The sequence below is a fragment of the Megascapheus bottae genome, chromosome 15 (genome assembly GCF_031878675.1).
Source record: "Megascapheus bottae isolate mThoBot1 chromosome 15, mThoBot2.hap1, whole genome shotgun sequence".
NCBI classification, from domain to species: Eukaryota; Metazoa; Chordata; class Mammalia; order Rodentia; family Geomyidae; genus Megascapheus; species Megascapheus bottae.
The window spans coordinates 23,713,895-23,727,230 of record NC_143523.1 but is presented as its reverse complement, the minus strand read 5'-3'; the positions used below and the strand labels follow the sequence as shown (position 1 = coordinate 23,727,230).

Genomic DNA, 13,336 nt, shown 5'->3' with positions numbered 1-13,336 from the left:
GAAGGGCCATTGGTCTTTGGGGTTTGATCTCTACTTCTGGATTACAAAAGACAAGCCTAGAAATTAGGTTCTGAATTTTGCTCCCAAGAAGGACAATAAATCCCTCACAGGGTATATACTTCCATTGGAGTACTGCAGCCCAAGCTTTCTAGCTCCCAAAGATAATGTTTGGTTATATAGCTAGCATTAAGAACATAGAAAAACTGTTCTATTTAAAGCGTAGGGAATCTGGGTACTGATGTCTCATGTCTGTAATCCTAAATACTTAGGAGGCTGAGATCTGAGGATCACAGTTAGAGGCCAGCCTTGACTAGAAAGCCTCTGAGACTTTTATCTCCAATTAGGCACCCAAAAAAGCTGGAAATGTGGCTCAAGTGGTAGAGTGCTAACCTTGAGCAAAAAAGCTCAGAGACACTGTCTAGGCCTAGAGTTCAAGCCCTGGGATTCACACACACACACACACACACACACACACACACACACACACACACACACACACACACAGAGCCTAAGGAAGAGCAGAAAGAAACTTTTTTTTTTTTACCATGTGTCAAGTTGAACTCCAGAACAGCATATTTAGAGACCTCTTCCATGTGGCCCAAAGCCTTTCAGCTTTCTCACGGCTAATCACACACACACACACACACACACACACACACACACACACACACACTCTGAGGATTCAAAGTGTCACATCAAGCAAATGAAATATTGGAATCTATCTCTCCCTTCTCTCTGTCCCTCATTCCTCTCTCTTTTTTCCCTTCCCACCCTACTTACATCAAATACCATTTATATACTCTGATAAGTGGCATAGCTGTGTGTGTGTTTTTTATGCTAATGACTAGTAAAGCACTGTATTTAGGCTCTTCTTCGAGAGCTTACATTTCCCTTCATTTGATAAACTTCTACCTACCGACTTGAGATACACATAACTCCCTAACCAATTTCTCCTGTGGATAAGTGACATCTGCAAGCTTTCTTTTTAAGGAGGATACTAAATGGAGGAAGGAAAACACAGCTACCACTTCCTCACAGACAGGCAGTTTACATGTTTTACAAGCCTGTAAGTTTGGTATTGTCACTTTTATTTTATAGTTGAAGAAACAGCTCATGACACCGAAGCCATACCTTGCACAACCAGAATTCCATCCCAGCTCTGACTCTAAAGCTTTTATTCTCACCCTGCAGAAATGTGGAGATGTGATCTGCGCAATGCAGATACTGAGCCACTGCAGATACTGGGATATCTCACTACGCCCTCACTTGTCTGGGACTTGGCATTAGCCTCTTTCTCAAGAGGGGCTGCCAAGCATTGTTACCTGGAACTGGCTCTCAAGATGAATTGAATTCGCTGCCAGTGGGGAGTTGGAAGGACAATGTCTGGAACCATATGTGAAAGAGTAACACATACAGGAGGAGCAGAAAGGGTTGCTTGACTAGAATGAAGGGAGGAGGAGAATGGAGAAAGATGAGGGATGTTGAAATACAGCTGGAAGGCTCTGGCTGGAGCTGGAAGGGACTGGTTAGAAGAATATTATGATAGGCATGCCTCGACAATCCAAAATGCTGCTGAGGAAGTTGTAAAGACTTGGATTCAAGTAAAGAGGGCTATAACTGACTTGCTCGGTATGATTTTCTCTGGCTGTAGAGCCTGGTGAAAAGAAGGAACAATGCAGCAGGATGTCATTATGAGTTTCACACAGAAAAGCAAACTTTCTAAAATCCAAAGCTGACTCTCTGAGAGTGAACGCCATGGGCCTTTGGCAAAAGAGGGTTCTATTTTATTTTGTAGCTTAGTTGAAAGCTGAAGACTGAGAAAAGCAGCACCACAGAGTATAAAAAGATAGTGAGCCCCGGAGTAAAATGGGTATCTGAGCTCACTAATGGTATGATCTCGGGTAAGATGCTTTACTTTCTTGGAGCATTTCCTACAGAGAGAACAGCACCTACTTCCCAAAGATGTTGCAAGCTGTACTAAGGGAATAAATGTGAGAGATGAAGGTAACATGGGGACACTACTAACATTAAATAAATAGGAGTTTTCACTTCCTGGTTCTGGCTCGCGGCTTATCATTTGTTCACTTCCATACAGTGACCTAGAAAATAAAGGTAAAATGTGCTCTACCTATAATGCAAGGTAGTAATTCTTGTACTTGAAGGCACAAAGAATGAGCTGGAGTTTTTGTTCCTTAGTTGAAAATGGCAGCATCTGGGTCCCATCCTTACACAGTTTAGTCTACCAGGTTTGAGCTGGATTTTAAGAAACATGCTGTGTTTTAAGAATCTGACTGGGTCCTTCTAATTCAGGAAGACTGTGTGCCATACTTTTGACAAATTCTGATCTAAGCAGCACCTATAGAGAATGAATGCTCTTGGAGAAGAAAGTACAATCATGAGAAAAGAAGAGGAAAGAAAATTCACAGGAAGAAAGTGAAGAGAAATATTTCCCAAGACCTTTTGGCTTGTAAATTGTCAAATCTATGTTTCAGAACCTCACCCTTTTTTCCCCAATGTTCTTTCTCAGTTCCATCCCAGACTGATTTCTCTGCTGTCTGAGGCAGTGAGAAACATCTTCAATAATAGTAATAACTCATAAGCCCAAGATTGGGCAAAGAATTATGCTGCTTCTCCAGCCAGCAAAGAAATTGGTGCCAGGCTAAATAAATAAATACAAAGAAAAATGTAGAAGAAATGATTGTTAACACAATTCTCAGCTAGGGGCATGAGCCAATGTTTTTCCATTAATGAGCATGAAACAACTTCAGTCTCTAGTCATGAACTAAGAAGAATATGCTCTTCTCTTCTCTTTGCCTATAGTTTGGTGAAGTCACATAACACTTTCATAGTTGAAATAAACCAGAACAATTATTAGGACTAACACTGTGATAATTATTGCATGCACCAAATTGTCCCCAGCTGCACTGCTTTCCGCTCCAAGCAAGAATGTAGCAGAAGCAAGTTCCTAAGCGGAAAGTAAATTTGTGATTCCCCCCATTAGACTGACATATTCAAGCTAAGATTCCCAGTTTCTTTATTCCCTCAGTACTCTGAGCTGGTTAGAAGCCTATATCCACATGATATGCAATAAAATATAAATCAAACCTGTCTTTGGGGAAAGGTGAGAGGACAGAGTATTGGGAGAGGAAAGACTTCCCTTCCATCTTTAAAATACATCCAGAGATGTGGCTCTTGTGTCAAAATGCTAGCTTTGAGGAGAAAAAAAGCTAAGCAAAAGCACAGAGCCCTGAGTTCAAGCCCTCCTACTGCCACACACTAAAATTACATCTGCTAACTTTCCAAATGTGGCTATTGTTTCTTTGGGTGTGCCAGGTGTTATGCAAAGCACTTCAGACTAATTGCCTCATTTGTTTCCACAACACCCCTAAGACAAGGGTAATCTCACTCACCCAGTTTTACAGATGAGTAGACTGACACTTTGCAAAGGTGAACTATTTCTTCAAAATCATCTAAATAGTATAACCTGGGTCCCACCTAGCTTCTTAAATGCGTGTTCTTTACACCCTGTCCTACTGATTTCTACAAGAGCTGCTGTTAGGGAGTAAGAAGTACTCATTGGAAAAGTTGCTTGGTTGTGTGTTAAATTCTCTCGAAATTTGAAAAGGTGTCATGATTGTTTCAACACATGTATGGATCTCAAACTTACTTAGCCATGGAATCTGTTATTTGTTTGTTTGTTTATTTCCTACGTTGTCCTCATAAATGTTCATATCCTAAAGAATGCCTCTCCCCTAGAGCACATTTAAGGAAGGGATGCTATAAGACATTTGAACCAAGAATGCAGCAAATTCTATGTATTGATGTTCAGAGCTTCTCCTCATTTATTATTCCACTGGTTAGATAGTGGTGAAGATCAGTATCTAACATGAGAATGTCAGTTTTCTGAGATTTTTCTCTTCTACTTTGGCCTTCTTTGTTCTGTCAATAGTTCCATTACCTATACCCTGTCAAGACTGGCAATGTTTTCATTCCCCTCCCCCCACACCTGTATCTATAGTTTCCTTCCTTGTATATAGACCTGGATCTCCTACAGGAATTTTTCCTGTAGGAGATTGATCCTCTACCTCAAGTAATATTTTATTTCAATTTTTCTGTTATCAACCCTCTTGAGTTATTTCTTTGTCTGCTAATTATTTTATTTTTGGAGATATGATATGAATAACATGCAATTTATACATATATAGTAAAATTCAATAGGTTATTATATTTATGAAACTTTGTGACCATTAATCCAATATAATTCTGTAATATTTATCACTTCTAAAAGAACCCTGTACCTGTTAAGTGCGTTATCACCCCTGGTTCCTCTATAATCTCTCCTAGTATCAAGCAAACACTACTTTTTGACCCCTTAGAGTGCCTATTCTGGATATTTCATATAAAAAGAACCAGCCCTGTAGAGCCTTTTCTGGATGGCTTCTTTCTTTGAGCATAAGATTTTATAAGTTCACTCACATGACAACATGTATGGTACATTGCATTTCTTTTTTTTAATTGTCTACTACTATTCCAGTGTAGGGACATACCACACTTTATTCATCAGTTGGTGATCATTTGGTTTGCTTCCATCCTGGCTGTTTATTATGAATAGTGCTGTTATGAATATCGGTGTACAAGTTTTCCATATGGACTTATGCTTTCAATATATACCCGAGTTATAGAACTGTGTTTAAACTTTTGAGTAACCACCAGAGTATTTTTCAACCAGAAGTATGTGGATGATCCAGTTAATCTGTATGCTCCCCAATGAATGCGATAGTGTGTCTTTGGTTACAGTTATCCTAGTGGGTGTGAAGTGGCCATTCCTTGTGGTTTTAATTTTCATTTCCCTAATAGCTCATGATGTTAAGGATCTACTCATATGCCATTTGTCTATCCTCTCAGGAAAAAAAAATGTCTGTTCAAGTCAATCCTAACCACAGTTAATTTGTCTATGTATTGCTGAGTTGTGAAATTCTTTTGTGGAGGTGGGGATGTCATGGGGCTTGAACTCTGGGCTTGGGTGCTGTCTCCGAGCTCTTTAGCCCAAGGCTACCTCCCCATCCCAGAGCCACAGCCCCACTTCTCATTTTCTAGAGATTAATTGGAGATAAGAGTCTTTTGTTCTTTAGTGCTTGGGCTGGCTTTGAATTGGGATCCTCAGATCTCAGCCTCCAGAGTAGTTAGGATTACAGGCATGAGCCACAATGCCCACCCGGCAGTAAAAATTCTTTATATACACTCTGGATGCAACTCTGTTACCAGATGCATGAACTGTAGATTTTCTCCTATTTTGTATGTTGTCTACTTCTCATTGTTTTACGTATAAAGTTCATTTTTATGAAGTTCAATTTATCAATATTCTACTTGCTTATGCTTTTAGCATTTTCTGTAAAGGAACTGCTGCTCCTCCACAAACATTAGTCAGAGGTTTCACCTCTAATGCAACACTGTTTGGAGGTGGATGGATGGATGTTATTATTGATATGGGGTTCATCATCACAGGTGTGGAATTCCATTCTTTACAGATATCCAGTATCAATGAGGTAGGTATTCTGTCACAGCAGTCCAAGGGCTGCATGTAGGAAAGCATTGCCAGAGCCTTATAAAACTTAATTTCACCAAGCATATATATTTAGTTTGAGAAATGTTTTTGTTCTGATTTTATACCCCTTTACTGATATAGTTTCACTTTGTAACTGTAATAGCTTTCCTTTTTCTTTTGTCTTTCTTTTTAATTTTTTTTTCATATATTTTTTATGGTAATTAATAGAAAGGTTACATGATATTTGCCAGATAGAAGGTACGTTAATTCACATACATTGATACCCTTTCACATGTCTTGGTCCCCATTTCCCTCCCCCCCACCCCCATTAAATTTTTTTTTTACCAGTCCGGGGGCCTGTGCACTGTCCTTGAGTTTTCTAAGGACTAGAGCTCTACCACTTGAGCCACAGCACCACTTCCAGCTTTTTTTTTTCTGAGTATGTGGTACTGAGGAATTGAACCCAGGGCTTTGTGCATGCTAGGCAAGCACTCTACCACTAGGCCACATTCCTGGTCATAGTGCAATATCTTATCTACTTCTAAGTATGTATCTTTGTAAAAATACTAATGATATATTTTTATTTTTAAGAGACTGAACTTAAATTATCATTCTTTTAGAGCTGTTGTTCATTTGCATTTGTTATATTTTATGCCACAGATTTTTCTTTCTCATGTCTATGTCTTTGCTACCCATTCACATTAATAATCTGGTAACACTGGATATTGCTTTAGGTCTACTACTGAATACACAGACCTTAAAATAAGCCTTTCTTGGGCCGGGAGTTTGGCCTAGTGGTTAAAGTGCTTGCCTAGCATGCACGAAAACCCAGGTTCGATTCCTTGGTACCACATACATAGTAAAAAGCCGGAAGTGGTGCTGAGGCTCAAGTGGTAGAGCTCTAGCCTTGAGAAAGTCCAAGGACAGTGCTCAGGCCCTGAGCTCAAGCCCAGGACTGGCAAAAAAAAAAAAAAATAAGCCTTTCTTGGGCCTGGAGTATAGCCTCATGATAGAATGCTTGCTTAGTATGCATGAAACCCTGGGTTGGATTCTGAGGTACCACATATACAGAAAAAGCCAGAAGTAGTGCTATGGCTCAAGTGGTAGAGAGCTCTAGCCTTCAGAAAGCTCAAGGACAGTGCTCAGCCCTGAGTTCAAGCCCCAAGACTGAAAAAATTAAGTTAAATTAAATTAAAAAATAAAAATAAGCCTTTCTTTTATCTGGGATACTATTTTATGGGTAGACTTTATTATCCTGTGTCAGTGATTATAATAAATATATTGCAATCAATGGTGCTTTAATATGTTTCAAGGTAAAAAAATGTAATGGATCAATATAAAATTGTCCTCCCATAGGTAATACATAAAAACTTATGAAAGAAAGAGAAAACTGGGATAACCCTGAAAAACAAATTTTAATGTGTTTAGATAAACACATTAAAAATGAAAGCAATAAGACAAGCACTTTGTTAAAGCACTTTCCATTTTCCAGGCAGCATGCTAGTTCTGAAAATACAAACGTGAAGAGTCTCTTTCTGCTCTCATGCCTTGTCATAGCTCTTTTGTCCTAAAATTACCAAGTAAACAAGCATAAGAATTGTCTTGTTCCTATAAAATTAAAGCTAACCATTATGATCAATGAAAATCATCATAATTCGTTTACATCACTGTATAATGAGTTGCAATGCTTCAACATTACAGCCATGCTAATTTTTATGGCAGATAAGTTTAGAGTTAGATGTTAAGTAAGATAAACTAGCCATTTAAACAAGCATTTATAAGATATCTACTATATTCCTAGACTCTAAAAGCATGGAATGAACAAGTAGACAGGATTCTGACTGTGGTTTACAGTTTGAGAAGAGGGACACCTATGTAAGCTGATACACTGTGAATGCTTAAGTGCTCTATCTAGCAGCAAAATGAAATGCTGTTCAAAGCCAAGGCAAACCAAAGAAATACATCATTGTGTCAGAGAAGACTTCAGGAAAAGGAAAAACAAGAGAAGAGGGGGTGGTATTCCACACATAAAAATGTGCACTGGAAGAGGTGCTGTGGCTCAAGTGGTAGAGTAATAGCCTTGAGCTGAAGAACACCCAGACCCAGAGTTCAAACCCCAAAACAGAACAACAACAACAAAAAAAGAAAACTCAAAACAAAATAAACCAAAATAAACCCAATAAATCCAATATTCCATTGGCCAGGAATTTGGCCTAATGGTAGAGTGCTTGCCTAGCATACATGAAGCCCTTGGTTCGATTCCTTGGTACCACATATACAGAAAAAGCTGGAAGTAGTGCTATAGAGCAAGTGATAGAATGCTAGCCTTGAGCTGAAGAGCTCAGGGACAGCGCCCAGGCTCAGAGTTCAAGCCTCACTACTGAAAAAGCAAAACAAAACATAAAATGTACACCTACACTTGGATGTAGTTGGGATGCAGCCTATACTAGGTGACATAGTAGCTTATTAGATGCAAATGTAGACAGTTAGAGGATCTAAAGGGTTTGTCTACAGGCAAGAGGAGTCTGACCAGATGCTACATTCAATCCTTTCAAATCTACTCAGAAGTCTATCTGGAAATATTATTAGCGTCTTACATTAGATATAGAGAAACCATTTCAGAAGGAAAATGCTAAGGCTTAAAAAATGAAAAGCTGGGGGCCGGGAGTTTTGCCTAGTGGTTAAAGTGCTTGCCTAGCATGCATGAAGACCCGGGTTTGATTCCTTGGTACCACATACATAGAAAAAAAAAAGCCGGAAGTGGTGCTGCGGCTCAAGTGGTACAGCTCTAGCCTTGAGAAAGTCCAAGGACAGTGCTCAGGCCCTGAGCTCAAGCCAGGACTGGCAAAAAAAAAAAAGAAAAGAAAAGAAAAGCTGATGAGATGTGAGTGTTGCTAAGAAGTCAGCAATAGCAGTGCTTAGTAACTGAGTACAGGAACAAAGGAATGGACTGAATGGAATATATTCTTTCTTTGGTGCCTCAGAGAAAAAATGGTTATCGTGTTATTAACCAACCTTAGGTTATGAAAACCCAAGACCACATAAAGATTGTGAAAATAACCAGCTCTTTACATGGCTAGCAGAATTCAAATATAAACAGCCATATGGCACAATCATGCATTAATTTAAATAGAATAAATGAATAAACTTGACACTGCTTATTGCTGTGTGTGAGATCTTGGGAAGAATGACATGCAGATATACTGCTTCCCTACAACCTGGTGAAATTATTCTGAAAAGAAATTTGGCAGCAAATACTAAAAGCCAAAAGAAATCAACATGGTTTTTTTTTTTTTTTTTACTTTTTGGAATATAGCCCAAGGATATAATTCAAAAGAAATAAAAACCTATTTGTATAAAGATGTTTATGGTTGTGCTATATATTACAGGCAAGACTTGGAAAGAGTCCAGATGCCCAACAGTGAGGGAATACTTAAGAGGAACTTGGTATATTAACGCAAGGGAATATTTTATTGGAATGAAGAATGCCAAACATGAGAACTATGCAGGAATAAGGAAAAAACCCTATGAAGCAATAACTAAAAAATGCAGAACTCAAAATGATGCATATACAATGATCACATCTATTTAAATTTTGTCTATATAACTAGGAAGGCTAAAAAAATGAAAAAGATGACATAGCTGGTCATTTAGAAAGCTGACATTTTTGTTATTGTTCAACTTTCTGGGGATGTTTATGTATTTCTAGTTATATTTCATTGTGTATTTAGTGTACATACATTAAAAAGCTAAGTCTCATTCCTCCTATGCCCCACTCCCTTCCCTAAGACATAAAAGAAAAAAAATAAGTATTTTCCCTTTCCCTAAGGGATTTGTCTCTAGTCTCTTGAGACCTATCTTAAGGTCTGGATCAAGCAGGAGTGAACTAGAAAAGTGGGAATTGAATAGCATAAACACATATTGTGAACATCCTTCATCCTGCCTCTAAACCCTATGTAACATGACCCCGGGTCAGTTTTCTAACTTGAACTTTCTACAATGAACCCAGTCAGTTTTTCATCCTTAGGGCCTTTATATATGCCTTCCATTCTGTGAAAAACACACAAAAACAGGGCTACTGTTCACTTCTTTGTCCAGGGCTACTCTCCTCTTTTCTGTCTACTCCATCATCCAATATATTACACATCAAATACTCTTGTTCTTATATGCCATTTCTTTAAGTAAACCCTAGTCCTTGTAGTCACTCATGGAACCATGAGTGAAGCTGTAGGATTCGTTTGGTAATGCCTATTAATCACCTCACCTCAAGACTACTTGATGGAAGCCGGGCGTGGTGGCTCACGCCTCTAATCCTAGCTACTCAGGAGGCTAAGATCTGAGGATCAAGGTTCAAAGCCAGCCTGGGCACAAAAGGACCTGAGACTCTTATCTCCAAATAACCACTACAAAATGGGAAATGGTGGCTTGGCTCGAGGGTAGGGCGGTAGCCTTGAGCTGAACAGCTCAGGGACAGCACCCAGGCCATGTTCAAGCCCCATAACCCTCCAAAAAAAAAAAAAGATGATTTGATGGACACTTTCATTAATTTCTCAGGTTTCTAACATGGTACCTGGAATATCTGAGTTGCTTAGGAAACAGCTGCATAATGAATAAATGGTTGACCCTATGCCATGCTAGTGAAAGATCATTGCTGATCATATAAGAATGTATTAATCAAATCATTACAGTAAAAAACAATCTACAATAACAACTATGTGGACTAAAATGGTACATTTATATATTAGCTTTCTTTGTTTATTAGTCGATGAAAAATGACTAAGTTCAATACCTGTGATCTTCATCCACTAATTATAATAAGAATAAGGAAACTCTACCTCTCCATCTCCTTCTTCCCATCCTGTATACACTAATTTCAGAATTCGGTATACAAAGAAAATCTCATAGCTACATTTTGAATAGGGGTGAAGGACATGAAAATTTTTCATGAAATAAAGGGGTAAAGTGCTCCTGATAGAGAACAGGAGGAAAAAGAAGAGTGGAAAAAGAGCACACGTTAAAATAAGAGTCAGTAACATATAAAAGAGAAAATTGCCTATGTCCATAAGCCTAGATGGAGACTAAGTACCAGAAAAAGGAGGAGCAATAAGAATCATCAAGACGGGCCGGGAGTTTGGCCTAGTGGTTAAAGTGCTTGCCTAACATGCATGAAGACCCGGGTTCGATTCCTTGGTACCACATACATAGAAAAAAAAAAAGCCAGAAGTGGTGCTGAGGCTCAAGTGGTAGAGGTCTGGCCTTGAGAAAGTCCAAGGACAGTGCTCAGGTCCTGAGCTCAAGCCCAGGACTGGCAAAAAAAAAAAAAAAAAAAGAATCATCAAGACATAATGGACATTCAGGAGATAAATCACTTTTCTGCAGATCTCATGCTTGCATGGAATTCCTCTATCATCTCTTGACTTGTGCACTCTACTTGAAAAAAAATCTTAAAATATCTTATTCCTCTGCGAATTTGTAGCAATCATCATTACTGTTCCAGACTATGACAAGGTAGATGCCTCACATAATGTATGCCTTGGTACCCAGGGTACTGTGTTCTAGATCAGTCTTTGAAACTCCCATCATTTCTACTTTTCCTGCTACACTTACATCTCCACATTGGACCTTGCATTCAACATAACTATCTTCCTTACCCAGTTACGGCTCCCTTTAATGGTTATTTTGTCTTCTTTCTGATGACAAATTTATGCTCAGGCATTTCCTCTGTCCCTGTGTAATGACACACAATCTGCATGGACGACTCCATTCTCCCATTTGAGCCTGGTCTACCAGTAGGAGGATGAAGTCTGAAGGCATTTAACTGTTTAGCATAGCATGTCTCGTCTGTATCTATGCTTACAAAACGGTGGTCCAATTCAGTCAAAATTCAATAAGACAGAGAGAAGCAATTCTCTAGCATTCTATTTGCTAAGGCACCTATCTGCTCAGTTGTGGTTTAACATACAAATAGTTTAGTGTTTCTCGATCTTTTCCCATTTAAAAACTATAAAAGATGCTATGAAATGCTTTAATGCCTTACAATGTGTTTTTTGAAAAAAATAAATAAAAATGCATCCCCCCAAACCATCCTAGAGACTGGTATATGTCTCTTCACCCACTACCCTCTTTTGACTAGGAGGGGCCTACAAAGATGGGTTCTTTCATTGTTGGATGAAGAATTTCTAATTTAGAAAGGGATAGGACACTATGGAAAAAGGCCTTCCTTTATTCTGAAATTTGAAAATAAACAGAGAAAAAAGAAACAACCCAGATTTGATATCTTGGTTCCAGAAAAAGGGGGAAGTGGCACTGTGGCTCAAGTGGTAGAGTGCTAGCCTTGAGAAAGCTCAAGGACCATGCCCAGGCCTTAAGTTCAAGCCCCAGGACTGGCAAAAACAAAGACAAAAACCTGCAAATATTTTATGTCATTACATTCAATGGATAATGCCATAGAAACAGCTAAATAATCTCACCTACCCATCTAGCAGAGCAATGACGTTCTTTCTGGGTCGCCCAATATTAGGACCATACAAGCTGGCTCTGGAATAAATCCTGATGGGCTGCAACAGGCTCTTCAGCTGGATGTAATCCTTTCCCAACTGGCTGCCATTTACTGCGCGGCCATGCATCATCCGATAGTTATTTGGCTCTAGATTAAAATAGACATTGAATTAGAATTGAGAAGGGTGAGTTTCTGCCAGAGATCCCTGTCTTCTCCTTAACAGCATTAATCCAACAGGATGTATAGATGATCTTAAATTGAGGAATTACCCCCAAAAAGCAGGTCATCAGTATTTTCACACTACTCTTAAAAACAGAAAAGACAAAAAGATCACCAATCCTCATATTGTTTTCAGGTGATATTTTATAAAATATAGTATGTTGGGGTGAATAGTACCCCCTAAAATGTACATCTACTAGAACCTCAGAATTTGACCTTATTTGGAGATAGGTACTTACAGATAACAGTATAACGAGCTGAAACTCAATTCAATAGGCCCTAAACTTAAGGACTGCTGTCTTTTAAAACAGATACAGGGACACACAGGCAAGAAGGCTATGTGATGGAAAATCAGAAGAATGAAAAGATGTTTTTCTGTTCAGGGTTTCTGGCAGCTACTTGGAAGCTAGGAGAGAGGCATGGAAAATACTCCTTCAGAACATCCAGAACCAAATCTGTTGATGTGCTGATTTCAAACTCTGGCCTCCTGAACAATGAGGAGTACATATCTATTGTTTAAAGCCCTTCGGTTTATGGATATTTGTTTTGGCAAAGCCTAAAAAAATAATAAAATGGCAAGGAAAACCTTCATAAAGATAGCCACTGTATCAAAAATTAGAAAAATAAAACCTGAATGTTTATTTTAAGGTAAATAGTAAAATACTTTTGAGTAAAACCTTCCCCGCCCCCTCCCCCCACCTTCAGTCCAAAAATGTGCATAAATATTTTGAAAACAACTGCTGCGATTACAATAAGGAACTCAGCCCTTTCTTTTTCAAAAATTCTAAGTTGTAGCCGGGCACCATGGCTCATGCCTGTAATCCTAGCTACTCAGGAGGCTGAGATCTGAGGATCAAGGTTCAAAGTCACAAAAGGATCTGAGACTCTTATCTCCAATTAACCTCTAGAAAATGGGAAGTGGGGCTTGGCTCATGGGTAGGGTGGTAGCCATGAGCTGAAGAGCTTAGGGACAGCACCTAGGCCAAGTTCAAGTCCCATGACCCACCAAAAAAAAATATTCTAAGTTGTTACTATGGAGGTGATGTATAGAGAGGTTATAGTTACACAAGTCA

The 13,336-nt window shown here is 38.9% G+C and overlaps 1 protein-coding gene across 1 annotated transcript in view; it reads right to left on the bottom strand.

Annotated features, from left to right (window-relative positions):
• Nucleotides 1-13,336, bottom strand: part of Hpse2 (heparanase 2 (inactive)) — a 413,903-nt gene that overhangs the window by 153,703 nt on the left and 246,864 nt on the right. The window contains exon 5 of the mRNA XM_090346101.1: nt 12,020-12,191. Coding sequence (XP_090202227.1) covers nt 12,020-12,191 — 172 coding nt within the window. The remainder of the gene's footprint in view (nt 1-12,019; nt 12,192-13,336) is intronic.